This window comes from Pseudorasbora parva, chromosome 19 (genome assembly GCF_024679245.1).
Source record: "Pseudorasbora parva isolate DD20220531a chromosome 19, ASM2467924v1, whole genome shotgun sequence".
Classification (NCBI taxonomy): domain Eukaryota; kingdom Metazoa; phylum Chordata; class Actinopteri; order Cypriniformes; family Gobionidae; genus Pseudorasbora; species Pseudorasbora parva.
In genome coordinates this window covers 11243005-11255393 of record NC_090190.1, presented here as the reverse complement: position 1 = coordinate 11255393, position 12389 = coordinate 11243005, and the positions used below count along the sequence as shown (strand labels likewise).

Genomic DNA, 12389 nt, shown 5'->3' with positions numbered 1-12389 from the left:
GTGAAATCTCTGAAACGGGTCAAACGAAACCTAATTAAAGAGATCTTATCTGTAACGTAGCTACTGAAGCGTTCTTAATTTGTGCATGTTTGTGTGTAAGGGCTTGATAGGAGCTTAAATAGTCTGACAAAGGAGAAATGTAATAAAGCTCTGGCTTTCCAATAGATCATCCTGAGTGAATTTGCCAACATTACTCTTCCCGTTTCAAGGCTAGTAAATTAAAATTTATGCACACCTACTTTATCTTCCTTTACGTTCCCCATGAGGTGGTGGGGAGATATTCTCACCATAGGCAATATTCCCTTTCAGTAATTATATCAGTGTAGACTTCCTAATTAACATATGGCATACATGTTCAGAGTGTAGAGGCATAATGCTCTCAGTTCTCCACAACGTCTCCCACTGTGTGATATTTTCTCCACTGACAGATATTCTGCATTGCTATTAATGTCAATCAAACACATTCAATCTATTCAGGCGGCACAAATGCCCACAAATAGGGAATCGGGCACACCAGACGTGTCGTGACATTCCCGCATCGTTGATGTATGAAAACAACAGTGGAGTGTTTGTGTGAAACGAGGTTAGCAAAACAAGAGGAAAGGCTGGGCTCTGTTTTAACAAAGTGGTCTGACAGAGGAGAGCTGCTCACGCACATATACACATCCGCAAACACACACGCGCTGACACCAGACAGGGCCTGAGGCGGTCCTGCTGCTCCAGGACCCCAACATCTGCTCTCTGGAATAATGCATGTTTCATTTCAGATGCTCCCTCTCTTTTTAAAATGGAGCGGTGATCTGCCTGTAATGCAAAGGCCACAGATCATGCGGTAAACTCTGCTCTGGTAGCCTCAAAGCTGTCCTCGGGCACTCGCAATCCAGCTACAGAGATGGAGGAGACTGGTGCACCATTTGTTTCCAGTGCACTGAGTAATGGCTGCCACTGGGCTCTGCCACAAAGGCAGACTGTTTCAGTCTAGACACACAAAGAAATATCCGGGCTGGTGTGCTTCCTAATGTAAATCAACACAAACAAATTATCAAGAGCCCCTCTAGCCTTTATGTATTTTTAATCTTACAGTACGCACTATAAAAATGTATTTTTGCACATGTTCTCTCAATAATTATCTTAATAATTGTCAAATGTCGAGTCAAGTAAAATATGAGCTCTTAACATTGCCACAAAACAAATAACTAACAACATACAAACAGAATGTTCTGTTTCCCGAATTTGATTGGCCGAGCTTCAGCGAGTGCTGATACTAGCATCACTGGGACTTTTCCACTCAGAAACAGTTTGTCAGTCTGTGCATTAGTGATTAGGACTGTTTTTGTTGTTAACAATTTGTCACTTTATTGGCAAGATTTTGTACATTGCCAACGCATTATGTTCAAGTCATGACAAGAAAAAGAAATATAACATTTTATAATAAGAAATAACACTAAAAAAGTATTCAATTAGGGTGCTAAAGCAAGAATAAAATAAGAGGCAATATATATATAGTAAAATATAAAATAAGCATTTAACAAGATATGAATGTACAATGGATCTTACTGATCAAGGCAGTAATTGGTTTCTGAGGGTGTGCAGCTGAAAAAACATTTTGCTGCAATTAAAGAGTCTTCCCAGAGTAGCATCTGCAATTGATCCATTTCTGAAGGAAACATGAGGTTTGAGGGTTTTTAAGTGTTTCGCTCCCTCTTTTTACCACTGTGAAGGAGAGAGTGTGCATTTATGTCGACCACAACAGTGTCACATTGGATGCATCTGAAATTTGAAAAATGCTGCCTACGGAGGACACATTCCAAGGTAGGAAGTCATCAAGGCAAATCATCAAATCCAAAGTTAGCTTCACTTCCTGACTCCTGAGAAGGCAGCACAGATGTATCCTTCACTGCCTTTGATATCTCATAATCCTGCCCGCATTCTGTGACCACTGTCGTGTGTAAATGTATGTTTTTGACCTACGTTTATCACTTTTGATGTAATTTCTAGTAAGAAATTACCAGTATTTAAAATATTTGCTTAGTTATCACCAAAGCATTAAACCGAAATTTGTCCGAAATCGGTTTTGTGAGGTATCTTTATGCAAATGCTGCCTGCAAAGCCATTGCCTGATTTCAGCATGGCAACAAACCTGCTACCTAAGTTTTCAGACACAGCCATTATCTTTCTCGTAACCCCAATAGGTGGTGTCAAGTGAGCGAGTCACTGATTCATTCAGAAATTAGACACTGCTGCGTTGTTACTTGGAGACGCAACATTTAATTCTGCTGCCACTTCATTTAAAACATCATTGGAAGAGCACAAATAGACAAGCTAAACAGAAATGTTTTCTAACAAGTTGTCACATTTTGTAGCGCTGTATGAAGTTCACACAGAAGTATATAGCTTAAAAAACAAGTAGCTTCTGTTGGTGCAAATTATGATTGTGTGTATTCCTGACATTATATGCGCTGAAAAGGGATGCAGCTATACACAAAGTCTACTGAAATCACTGGATTTCACCTGCAAAAAGTTGCAGTACAATGGCACCTTTATTCAACATTAACTGTTGTATAAAATTAATATCACACTGAATTACTGTTCTGAATAGCAGCATAGCTGTGATATTACCTATTGGCCTTGTGCCATGCATTTGGATATCATCACTCTTGTTGTGATGCTGCTTAAACAGCATTAAAAAGCAACAGCTTTTTCTTTTAATAATCTTTTAATGGTAACCACTTAATTTATTCATGCATGCTGAGTGCCTGAAATCAGAAAGTAATCAGCAACATCCTTCAATATGAAACGGTTGGTTCAGACAACAATCAAAGGCTACCGGTAGTCAGGTTTACATTTGGGAGGAATATGGTCTAACAAATGTAGATTCAAACTCATTCACGTTTTTGAGTATTTCTGAAAAAATTGCATGCTGGATCAAATGTAACACAAATGTGTGATTTTTCATCAATGTGCCAAACCATGAACAAAAGATCGGTATGTACTCTTGATGGTTTGCATAGACAGCTGTGATGGTTCAGGAAGTGCTATATTGAGAGCCTTGTCTTTTTGTTGATTGATTTTGCAGACGTTTGAATACAATACAGCCTTATCATGGCCGAGCGGGCGGCTCTCCTGACAGCTTTCTGCATGTTGGTACATTCGCCTCAAAGAAAGTAATTTAGTAACATCAGACTGAAACAGACTTGTTTACACTATCTCCTCTCCTCCTTTCACCGGGAGTCCATATACCATTTGTGAGGCACATTAACGCCCGCCAAGTGCACAATCACTTGGAAATTGAGGCAACTGCTCTGGAATAATGGCTGAGCTTGACTGAGGGCTGTATAATAAATGACTGAGTCTCGTGGCACTTTTCAGTGGACATCTACACAGTCACCATTAGTTTCCTAAGTGCACTTTTCCCCGCACTTCTAAATTGATTGAAACAAAATGTCACAATTATGCCCTTTAGCTCAAGCTTTAATTATTCATCAATTAGCGTTTTCTCTCTGTCTCCACCCCCCCCCCCTCTTTTTTCTGAACTGATTTTTCATTCAGTTTGCAGAGATGTATGGTTCCCCTGCTGTTAACCAGTCCAAAGTCATTAGTTTCTGGCTTTGCAATTAAACCTGCTGCATTATTCATCAGGCCCAACTCAGTAGACTCTGCTCTGAGCTCAGGAGGCCTGCATGAGAAATTAATTTGGAGAGATGAAGTTTCCTCTCAGGTTAAAACAGATGCCATTGGCCCAAACTGAGGTATGGAGTGCATTCATTGTAGGAAATTATAATGGCAAGCATAAAGCTATACTATAGAAAGGGTGAAAATACTAATAGAAAAAATTGGGAATAGTCTGTGGCAGAGTGCTTCAGATTACTTAAAAAATAAACTCATGGGGAAATGTATAATAACCACCAACAATACAAGTCATATTGTGCATTTAATTATTAAAATAGAACAAGGATACTGATGTGCGTTATTGTGAGATTTATAAAAATAAATGACTGGAATTATTCTTTTCGGCAGATATCAATCTGACAACCAGATCAAAGAATATCAGTGATCAAATGTTGCCATCTGCTGGTGTATTACAAGAACATCAAATATTCATTCTTTGTGATAAAAAGAGATTTAGATCATGATCAGTCATGGGATAAAGTAAAAAGACACATTTTTAATTTATAATCGAACAAGCCCATAGTATTGGTGGTCATCTCTGTTGAAGCAGTCATAAGAGCACAGCAAAACTCTCACTGGAAAAGACTGTGAGCTTTTCATCCCCATGTGCTGTTCAAAGACAATACAACAGACGAATATTACTGAAGGATAGTCTAATGTTCTCTTGTATTTTTATTGATTTGCAGTGAGGATCATGCAGAAAAAAGTTGTAGATGCAAGAAAAATATTGCCATTGTTGTTTTGCTAATATTAGTTCAGTTAAATTGTGACCCTGTTCATATGTTTATTCAAATAACAAATGTTGCATACTAAATACAAATAATCCCGGTTTCACAGACAGGGTTTAGATTAAACCAGGATTAGTCCCTACAGTGGTTCAGTTAGGGCCTTTTCTAATTCCTTGGAAAAATGATGGTGTGCATCTTGAGACAAAACAATGGCACTGACATATTTTAAGATATGTCAGAGAAAGTTGCCTTAATTTAAAACAGCTCAAACATGATTTTAGTCTGAAACTATATATTTAGCCTTTTCTGTGTAACCAGGGTATAGTGTACTACACTGTTATCAAACATGAGTGAAGCATGTCCTGTCAGTCTTTACTACAGCACCATTTTTTTTTTTTGCATGTATTGCCACGGGCGCTGAATGCTGAACATTGGTGTTATGGTAAAGTAATATGCAGTATGAACTGATACCTTCTTGGTGTTGATGAACTGCACACACTCTAGCCAGGTGGTGAGGAAGGGCTGTGAGCACAGGCTACACTGGCCCCATTGAGACAGCATGTCCTGCAGCTCTGGGTACATTGGCAGATCTCTGGACATCACTGAGAACCTGTTAGTGCTCTCCTGGAGGATGAGCCTGGCTGAGAGTTCCTAAACACAAACTACAATCAGCACCAGTGTAACGTTATCTACAGTGATAATGGTTAAAACTAACTTTTAATTTTCATTTAGCACATACAAGGTACCAGGCTTATTATAGGTTACTAACTAAGACCGAATTTACATTACATTGTTCAAGTCCCAACTGCAATTTTTTTACACCCATGTGAAAAATTGAAAAAGACCCACGAATGTGTACGCAGTAAAAATAAACTAAAAAAAAGCACATGGATTCTGATATTCTCAGATCGGTTTCAGGTCTCATATGTGGAAATAAATCTGAAATTAATTAAATGTGTGCATTTGCGTCTGCCATGTAAGCGGACAGATTGGATATTCCCGTCAATGTGAGACATACATCATTGAAAATTGACAGTGGCGGTGACTCTTTTCAGTGTCCATGCTGCAACAATGGCTGTCCTCCTTTTTTTTCCTCCGCCTTTAGTGACAAATGTTTTGCTGACCTTTAAAGCTTGTATTTTAATTTTATCCATTGCAAATCGTGGCACTTTTTATTCTTTTTCGTCCTGAGCTTTTCCTGTTTCGCTGAGTGTATAGTGTAAATACAGGTATTGGAGATGGGTCACTTTTAAAAGAATTGAAGAAAGAGTCTTCAAAATATTGGATATAGTTAACAAAGCAGAATTGGGAATCAAGTCCTGCAGTGTACATTTAGCCAAAGCCTGTGTTTGTCTTGGTTCTTTTGGTTAGGAACCAAAAAAAGAAAATGGCACATTAGTTTTAAGATGTAAAAGATGACCTTATACTTTTACTGTATTTTAATTTAGTTTAACCTGATGTAGTAATACAACAAAAAATAAAAACTAATCAAAACTATATAGATACAAAAAAGCAAAACTAAAATATCAAACAATAAATAAAAATGTCAACACACAACAAAATTACTAAAACTTGAACTAAATTCATATTCAAAATATTAGCCTACTGAAAAATATAATAGTATCTCAATACTAAAATAACACTGCTAGGTATAACCTGCCATAAATATGGTACAGCAGTACAAGCCAGGCACTCACATTAAAATAAAAATTAAATAAATAAAATATATACAGTAATAATAATAATAACACAAGTTACTTTTAATGAGAGGACTTCTTTCACTTGAATGGACTCCACCAGTGTGCATGGAATTAAACGGTTTCCTTCAAAGAAAAGTTCCTCCAATGTGAGAAACTGGAACTAAACATTAAAAGAGAAAAACACATTTCAAGTGTGTGTGTGTGTGTGTGTGTGTGTGTGTGTGTGTGTGTGTGTGTGTGTGTGTGTGTGTGTGTGTGTGTGTGTGTGTGTGTGTGTGTGTGTGTGTGTGTGTGTGTGTGTGTGTGTGTTAATAATAAAGGTAATACGGTAATTGTGTGTTTATTTCGAGGACTAGGGTCCCACTAATTAGCATTTAGTATCGGCTATGTATTTAAATTATAATAAGCTTATTTAAAGGATGACATAATTATTATAAATAACAAAAATCATTTAAAGAAACAACTGAAATGCTGGCTGGCAATTTGTCCAAATAACTTACACCAACTGGAAACAAAGATAAACGATTTCCAGCAACATCTAAGATCTTCAGATTTTTCCAACCAAGAACACCCTAAGCAAAGAACAGACACATCTTAAACTAATATATATACAAATAGGATAAGTATGATGATAATCGTCGCTCTTGCCTCTGGTAGTTCTGTCAGGTTGTTTCGGGCCAAGTACAGCTTCCTCAGCTGTGATAAATTGTATAGCTGCTGTGGTATTTCAGTCAGTTCATTATTAGTGAAGTTAATCTCAGTCAAACTCTCCATCAAGCCCAGTTCAGCTGGAATCTGCTGCAAATGATTGTCTGTGACACTGATGCTCTTTAGACTGCACAGTCTGCAAATAATCAAGAAACATTAAAAATATATATATATAGATGAAAAGTGTGAAATGTCACAATGCCAACAGACAAGATTCATCTTACTTTTTAATTTCTGCAGGAATGATTTTGATTCTGTTGTGGTTCAAATTGAGAAGCACAAGGTTTGGTAGACCCTCTGAAAATACATAAAACAGTACTAAAACCCAGTTCGATAAAATATAATTAAATAAACATGAATAAGAGTTTGAACTCACCCAGCAACTCTGGTGACAAATGGCTGATTTTGTTCCCATATAAATAAAGTTTATTAAGACAGCAGAGGTGTTTTAACACAGACGGGATCTCCTCAAGAACATTATTTCCCAGATTGAGCTCTGTCAACTTAAGAGGCACATTAATAAATGTAGGCTACAATACAAACTGAAAACATTAAAACTAATTAACTTGTATTATCATGATCAAAATACTAGATTTTGGCTTTGCAATAATTCAATTGTCATTGTTAAGTTGTAATTTCTAATTACAATGGTTTGTTGTTGGTTAAACGTATTTTACCTATTTCTATCGCTCAACATTGGGTCACTCACAAATATGAATAAAAACTGTACTAAAATTGTAAGTTATTAACATATTTGTTAATATTTGTTAAATCAATGCTATTGTAACGTTACTCACCTTCTCTAAACACATCAGTTCAGACGGCAGACTCGACAGATAATTATTATTCAACTTTAATACAACAATCCATGCGAGCCTCGCAAAAACTTCTGGAAGGTGTGTAATTTTGCTAGAACTCAAATTAAGCGACTTTGATTTCGCTTTTAAAGCTCTGATAATTGAATTATTAGCCATTTTTCTTGAACGTTCCCCACGTTTCTATGGAGATGCAACGCAACTTGCCTGAGGCCACTAGCGCCGCCTAACGGCTTAAATGAGTATAGCATGGCGCCTCAATTTTGACCACGTACAGGAAATCAAGTTTGACGAATATTATAGCAAATAGGAAATTCAACTTTTTTTCCATTAAACTCTTCCAGCAAATGCTTAGTGAAAGGGCAACCTTGAGAAAATCTTGATAATTTGTATTTCTACTACATTTCTCTGGACGACTAAACTAAGACTATTAGATCCCTGATTTGTGTGATTACATTCCTGCATTTTTAGTAGTAAACTTTAAACAAAATAAAATGTAATGACAAATAAGTGTCCAAATAATATTATTGCTTAAGCATCATAATTTTAAGGAATTTCATTCTTTTTTTAATGGGTTAAATCAGGTAGTAGAATGTAGTCATGTAGTAAATATTAAATATTTTGTCATCATAATATTTCATAACAGAAATATGAGGTTCATTCTCGCATGTTACTCAGCACGTTTGAGCTTCAGCAAGAACCAATGAAGTTCATTCTCTTTAGCTTCAGCAAGAACCAATGTGTTGGTTCTCTTCACAGAAGAAATTTTGACTAAATGGCATATATAATTCATATAGAGAACAGTTTTCTGATTTCTTTATGAACTGGTAGTTGCATAGCTGTCAATGGAGGGCAGAAAGCTCTGATTTCATCAAAAAGATTTTCATTTGTGTTCCGAAGATGAACAAAAGTGAGCCTTCTAATGACATGAGGGTTAGTAAATGATGACAGAATTAAAATCTTTAGATATATCGGAGATATATAAGTGCAAGCAGTTCAAAGTTGCATTTTTAGTCTGGGACTAATCTTAATCCTTGTATGTGAAACTAATGCACTAATTTGTTATTTCTGGCCAAAATCCACATTTTAGGGAGACTGTATGTTTAATGTGCTGTTGAAGGGATAGTTCACCCAAAAATGAAAATTATGTCATTATTTAGCTCAAGTTGTTCCAAACCTGTATACATTTCTTCTGCTGAGCACAAAGGAACATATTTGGAAGAACGTTTTTAACCAAGCAGATCTCAGGGGATAATAGGGAATACTGTGGTAGTCAGTGGCTGCTGAGATCTGCTTGGTTACAAACATTCTTCCAAATATCTTCCTTTGAGCTAAACAAAAGTTGAGGGTGAGTAAATGATGAAGGAATTTTCATTTTTGGGTGAATTATCCCTTTAAGACAGAAGCTTGTTGATATTGATAGAAAGTTAATTTTATTTGATGAAGTAAACGTGATGACCATGCTTCAGCACCTCTTGGAACAAATTACTTGCAGTATGCAGTTTTCCACATATGACACAAAGCACATAGCAGTTTATTCATAAATAACACTGTCAAGCAAGGACTACTTCATAAAGCTTGTCCACTGCTATTGAAGTCACCAGCATGTGTTATTTCAGTATCTTCTATGAGCATCCTGACTGAACAACCTTAATTCTGCTCATCCTAGCAAAATAGAATCAAACTCCAGAAGGTCCATTTCTATGGGTTCACTATGCACATATGCATATATTAATGTGTGTCAGTGACTGGTTCAGCCCTCTTCTTCATTTGCCAAATCCTTCAGAGGCTCCACAGAGTTGTAGTGTTCACCGAGTCCATAAGCATGCCGCATATAACTGAAAGAGACAGTGAAACAAACTTTAGTACAGCAGTAGAGATTGTGCTAGGGCACAGAATATTCTTTTTAAATAAATAAAAATACAACTGGAGGTATTTACATTAGTGTGATAGGTGGCTTGTTATATTCTTCACCAATAATAATAGAGGGGGATTCCGCCTGAATGACTTCTATCGGTAGCTGGAGGACCAGTGAAAGGGCTTTTAACTGTCATGGAGAAAATATTCAAATATTAAAACATAGGCAAATGGTATTATGTATTATGACTTGTTCATTTTTGTTGCTGGGATAAATGGCTGGTATTCTTACCTCTAACTGTCCACCCCAAGCAGCTGTGTCTGCAACATCATTGCAGTATTTCTCAAACTCATCTTAAGTAAAAATTAATATACAGTTACCAACAGAATCCATTCATATTATGTAACAACAAGCATTTGCCTTTATGACAAACAGTAGTTCTGCACATCCATACACACAAAAGAAGTTGATGTCTGCTGGATATAAATTGGTAAATGTTTAAGAGTCAATGATTGGATCATTACTGCAGTGATTATTATGTGTCTAGCATGTCATATGTTTGGCAACAATTCTTCTAAGATCTAACCCTAATTGATGGAGTGTGTAGCTTTTCATTTAGTAAACAACCATGTATGAAGACACATCATGGCCATATTCCATATTCATCAGGCTCAGATTGTGACCTAAAAATTAATTGAAAACATTTGAGATGTGCTGGAGGAGACTTTACAGAGTGCTCGACTCTTGCATTGTTATTGTCTTGATAGAAATAAATGTGATGTAATTTCCATCAAGTTTTCGTCTAGATCTTGTATAATCTAATTTTTTATATTCAATCATATATTTAATTTTTTTTATCAATATCTATATATCTATCCACAGAAGTTTATGACATTCACCTGCAGTGTACATGTCTCCTGAATTGGGGTCAGTGAGGAACGGCAGGAAGTCGTCTGCATGGCTCCTCATGTACTGAGCTGTTTGAGCGCGAAGCTCTTTAAGGCAGAGAGTGGGGCCTCGCTCTTTCAGCTGATCCTCCACAGCGCGATACATGCAGTGACCGTCAGAGGAGATCTCTTTAATCTGCAGGTGCCTCTCCACCAGCTTCTGTCTCAGCTTCAGACCCTCCTGATGACGGAAGCCTGAGAGATTCTCCACTTCAGCTTCAGCAATCCGGACCTCCCGCTCCTTCTCAAGAGCAGCCTTTTTGTCCTGAAGAGGAAAAAAATTATTCAAGAATTTTCTAAATAGAAAGAGATAGTTCACCCAAAATTAAATAGTGTCATTAATTATTCACCCCCTAATGTCTTTCCAACCCCGTAAGACTTTCGTTCAACACGGAAAACACAAATTAAGATATTTATGATGAAAACAGTGCAGTGTTTCCAAGTTCTACGGCAGACCGACTCTTGTGCATGTGTCGTGGTGCTCACGTGAACAGCGGCAGCCAATGGTAGGCCGGTGTTCTGGAAGCGCTGTACTGTTTACACTGTGTCAACAGCGCAAGAGTATGACACAGGCTAGAAGAAATTGTTAAATAAAAATAAAATAGTTTTTTTTTTTTTGTGTGTGTGTGTAAAAAAAAGTACTCATATCTTCATAAAATTAAACACTGGAATCACATGGACTATTTTAACAATGTTTTTACTACCTTTCAGGGCCTATGGAGGGGTCAGAGAGCTCTTGGATTTCATAAAAAATATCTTCATTTGTGTTCTGAAGTTTTTACAGGTTTGGAACAATATTAGAGTTGAGTGATCAATGACAGAATTTATTTTTTTGGGTGAACTATCCCTTTAAGTACAGCCACTTTATATGATAAAGAACTCACCCGTTTTTTCTGGGCTTTAGACGTCCGACTTTGCTTGCTTGACTCCGTTTTTTCCTCATTGTTTGCCAAACTCACAGAATCCAATGCATTTGAAACCTCCTCCGCCTTGCAGCAATCCATGATATCAGAATGAGTGAGCTGCAGTCATGTGCAGCTAGTTGGTTTATGTGCTTTCTAGGTTTGAACATCTAACAACAACATCATTATTTGACTTACCGGGGAAGAGTTTTGAAGTTGTTTGAGCTCATTTTCATGTTTTTGATTGAGCTCGGTCTCTAGTTTGACGATGTCTTCTGTCAGCTGTTTCCTCCTCTTCTTATCATTTTTGGGAACAGCATTTTTCATAGTTTGTATTTTTGCTGTGAAATTAAAAATACATCTAGATTTGGTATTGAGCACAAATTCAGTGTCATGCAATGCATTTTGTGGTATTTCAAAGGGAAAGTTCTGCAGTTTACTCCCTCTCAAGTTCTAAGACATTAGTCTAATAATATTTATAGATGTAATAGCGACATGTCACTGAAGCCTTACCTTGCAGGTCTTTCTTTTCCTTGCGATGCTGTTTGGCTAACAGCTCCTCTGCTGTCTCCACTTCCTCCATGTCAAAATTCACTAAATATTCAGAGCAATAAAATTTGTGTAAAAATGTATCTAAACGATAAACACATTATTAGTTTCCATCGGTTTAACTTATTTTCCAACAATAACTGAATTGCTGTTTATTTTAACAGAAATCATCTGCAAGTCAGGCGCATGAAACCGATGGAACCAAACACAACACATCCGGTAATGTAACATTTCAGAATAAAAGTCTTAGAACGCTAGACCGTTTTTCTTTCGGTATTTTGATATAATGGTATACCTATATAAGAATATATAAACAGTAACTTAAACTAACTTAATCCAGTCATTTACACAGTACCTTAAAAACAGTGTTTTATTTTGCGTCTAATTATTTATTTAACGAAATTTCTGGGTAAATAAAAAATATTTTGAAACCATTATCAAGTTGCAGGAGTGTTGCCATGTCTGATTTTTATAAGCAACTTGGCGTTTCTTTATTAATAAAGTCACTTATAA

General features: G+C 36.6%; 2 protein-coding genes across 4 annotated transcripts; both read right to left on the bottom strand.

Moving 5' to 3' along the window:
* Positions 1-1392: 1392 nt before the first annotated feature.
* lrrc69 (leucine rich repeat containing 69) lies at positions 1393-7846 on the bottom strand. Of its 2 annotated transcripts, none has more exons than XM_067425991.1 (8): positions 7603-7846; positions 7182-7308; positions 7030-7102; positions 6746-6941; positions 6598-6669; positions 6156-6257; positions 4869-5048; positions 1393-1657 (listed from the first exon to the last, which is right to left on the bottom strand). In XM_067425991.1, exons 1-8 carry the CDS (start codon positions 7777-7779, stop codon positions 1616-1618), a joined length of 969 nt encoding a protein of 322 aa, XP_067282092.1. In that variant the 5' UTR covers positions 7780-7846; the 3' UTR covers positions 1393-1615. The 2 variants fall into 2 exon arrangements, with proteins under 2 accessions (XP_067282092.1, XP_067282091.1); XM_067425990.1 differs by lacking the exon at positions 1393-1657 and adding an exon at positions 3529-4278.
* A 1188-nt stretch (positions 7847-9034) lies between these two features.
* On the bottom strand, positions 9035-12108 carry otud6b (OTU deubiquitinase 6B). 2 transcript variants are annotated; one of them, XM_067425753.1, is made up of 7 exons: positions 11841-12108; positions 11526-11668; positions 11310-11447; positions 10378-10690; positions 9770-9831; positions 9561-9667; positions 9035-9458 (listed from the first exon to the last, which is right to left on the bottom strand). In XM_067425753.1, the coding sequence occupies exons 1-7, from the start codon at positions 11908-11910 to the stop codon at positions 9374-9376; spliced, it is 918 nt and encodes a 305-aa protein (XP_067281854.1). In that variant the 5' UTR covers positions 11911-12108; the 3' UTR covers positions 9035-9373. The 2 variants fall into 2 exon arrangements, with proteins under 2 accessions (XP_067281854.1, XP_067281856.1); XM_067425755.1 differs by having other exon boundaries at positions 11310-11414; positions 11841-12107.
* Positions 12109-12389: the final 281 nt, after the last annotated feature.

What these genes read in the sequence shown, in the direction of transcription:
- otud6b (XM_067425753.1), bottom strand. Translation starts at nt 11,910, where the DNA reads ATGGAGGAAGTGGAGACAGCAGAGGAGCTGTTAGCCAAACAGCATCGC. An exon ending in CTAAAGCCCAGAAAAAACGG is followed by an intron (nt 10,691 to 11,309) that starts GTGAGTTCTTTA and finishes TTTCCTCTTCAG; the next exon opens with GACAAAAAGGCTGCTCTTGA. An exon ending in AGGAGACATGTACACTGCAG is followed by an intron (nt 9,832 to 10,377) that starts GTGAATGTCATA and finishes TTTTTACTTAAG; the next exon opens with ATGAGTTTGAGAAATACTGC.
- lrrc69 (XM_067425990.1), bottom strand. Translation starts at nt 7,779, where the DNA reads ATGGCTAATAATTCAATTATCAGAGCTTTAAAAGCGAAATCAAAGTCG. An exon ending in AACTGATGTGTTTAGAGAAG is followed by an intron (nt 7,309 to 7,602) that starts GTGAGTAACGTT and finishes GTGCCTCTTAAG; the next exon opens with TTGACAGAGCTCAATCTGGG. An exon ending in AAGAAGTCCTCTCATTAAAA is followed by an intron (nt 5,049 to 6,155) that starts GTAACTTGTGTT and finishes GTTTGTGTTTAG; the next exon opens with GAACTCTCAGCCAGGCTCAT.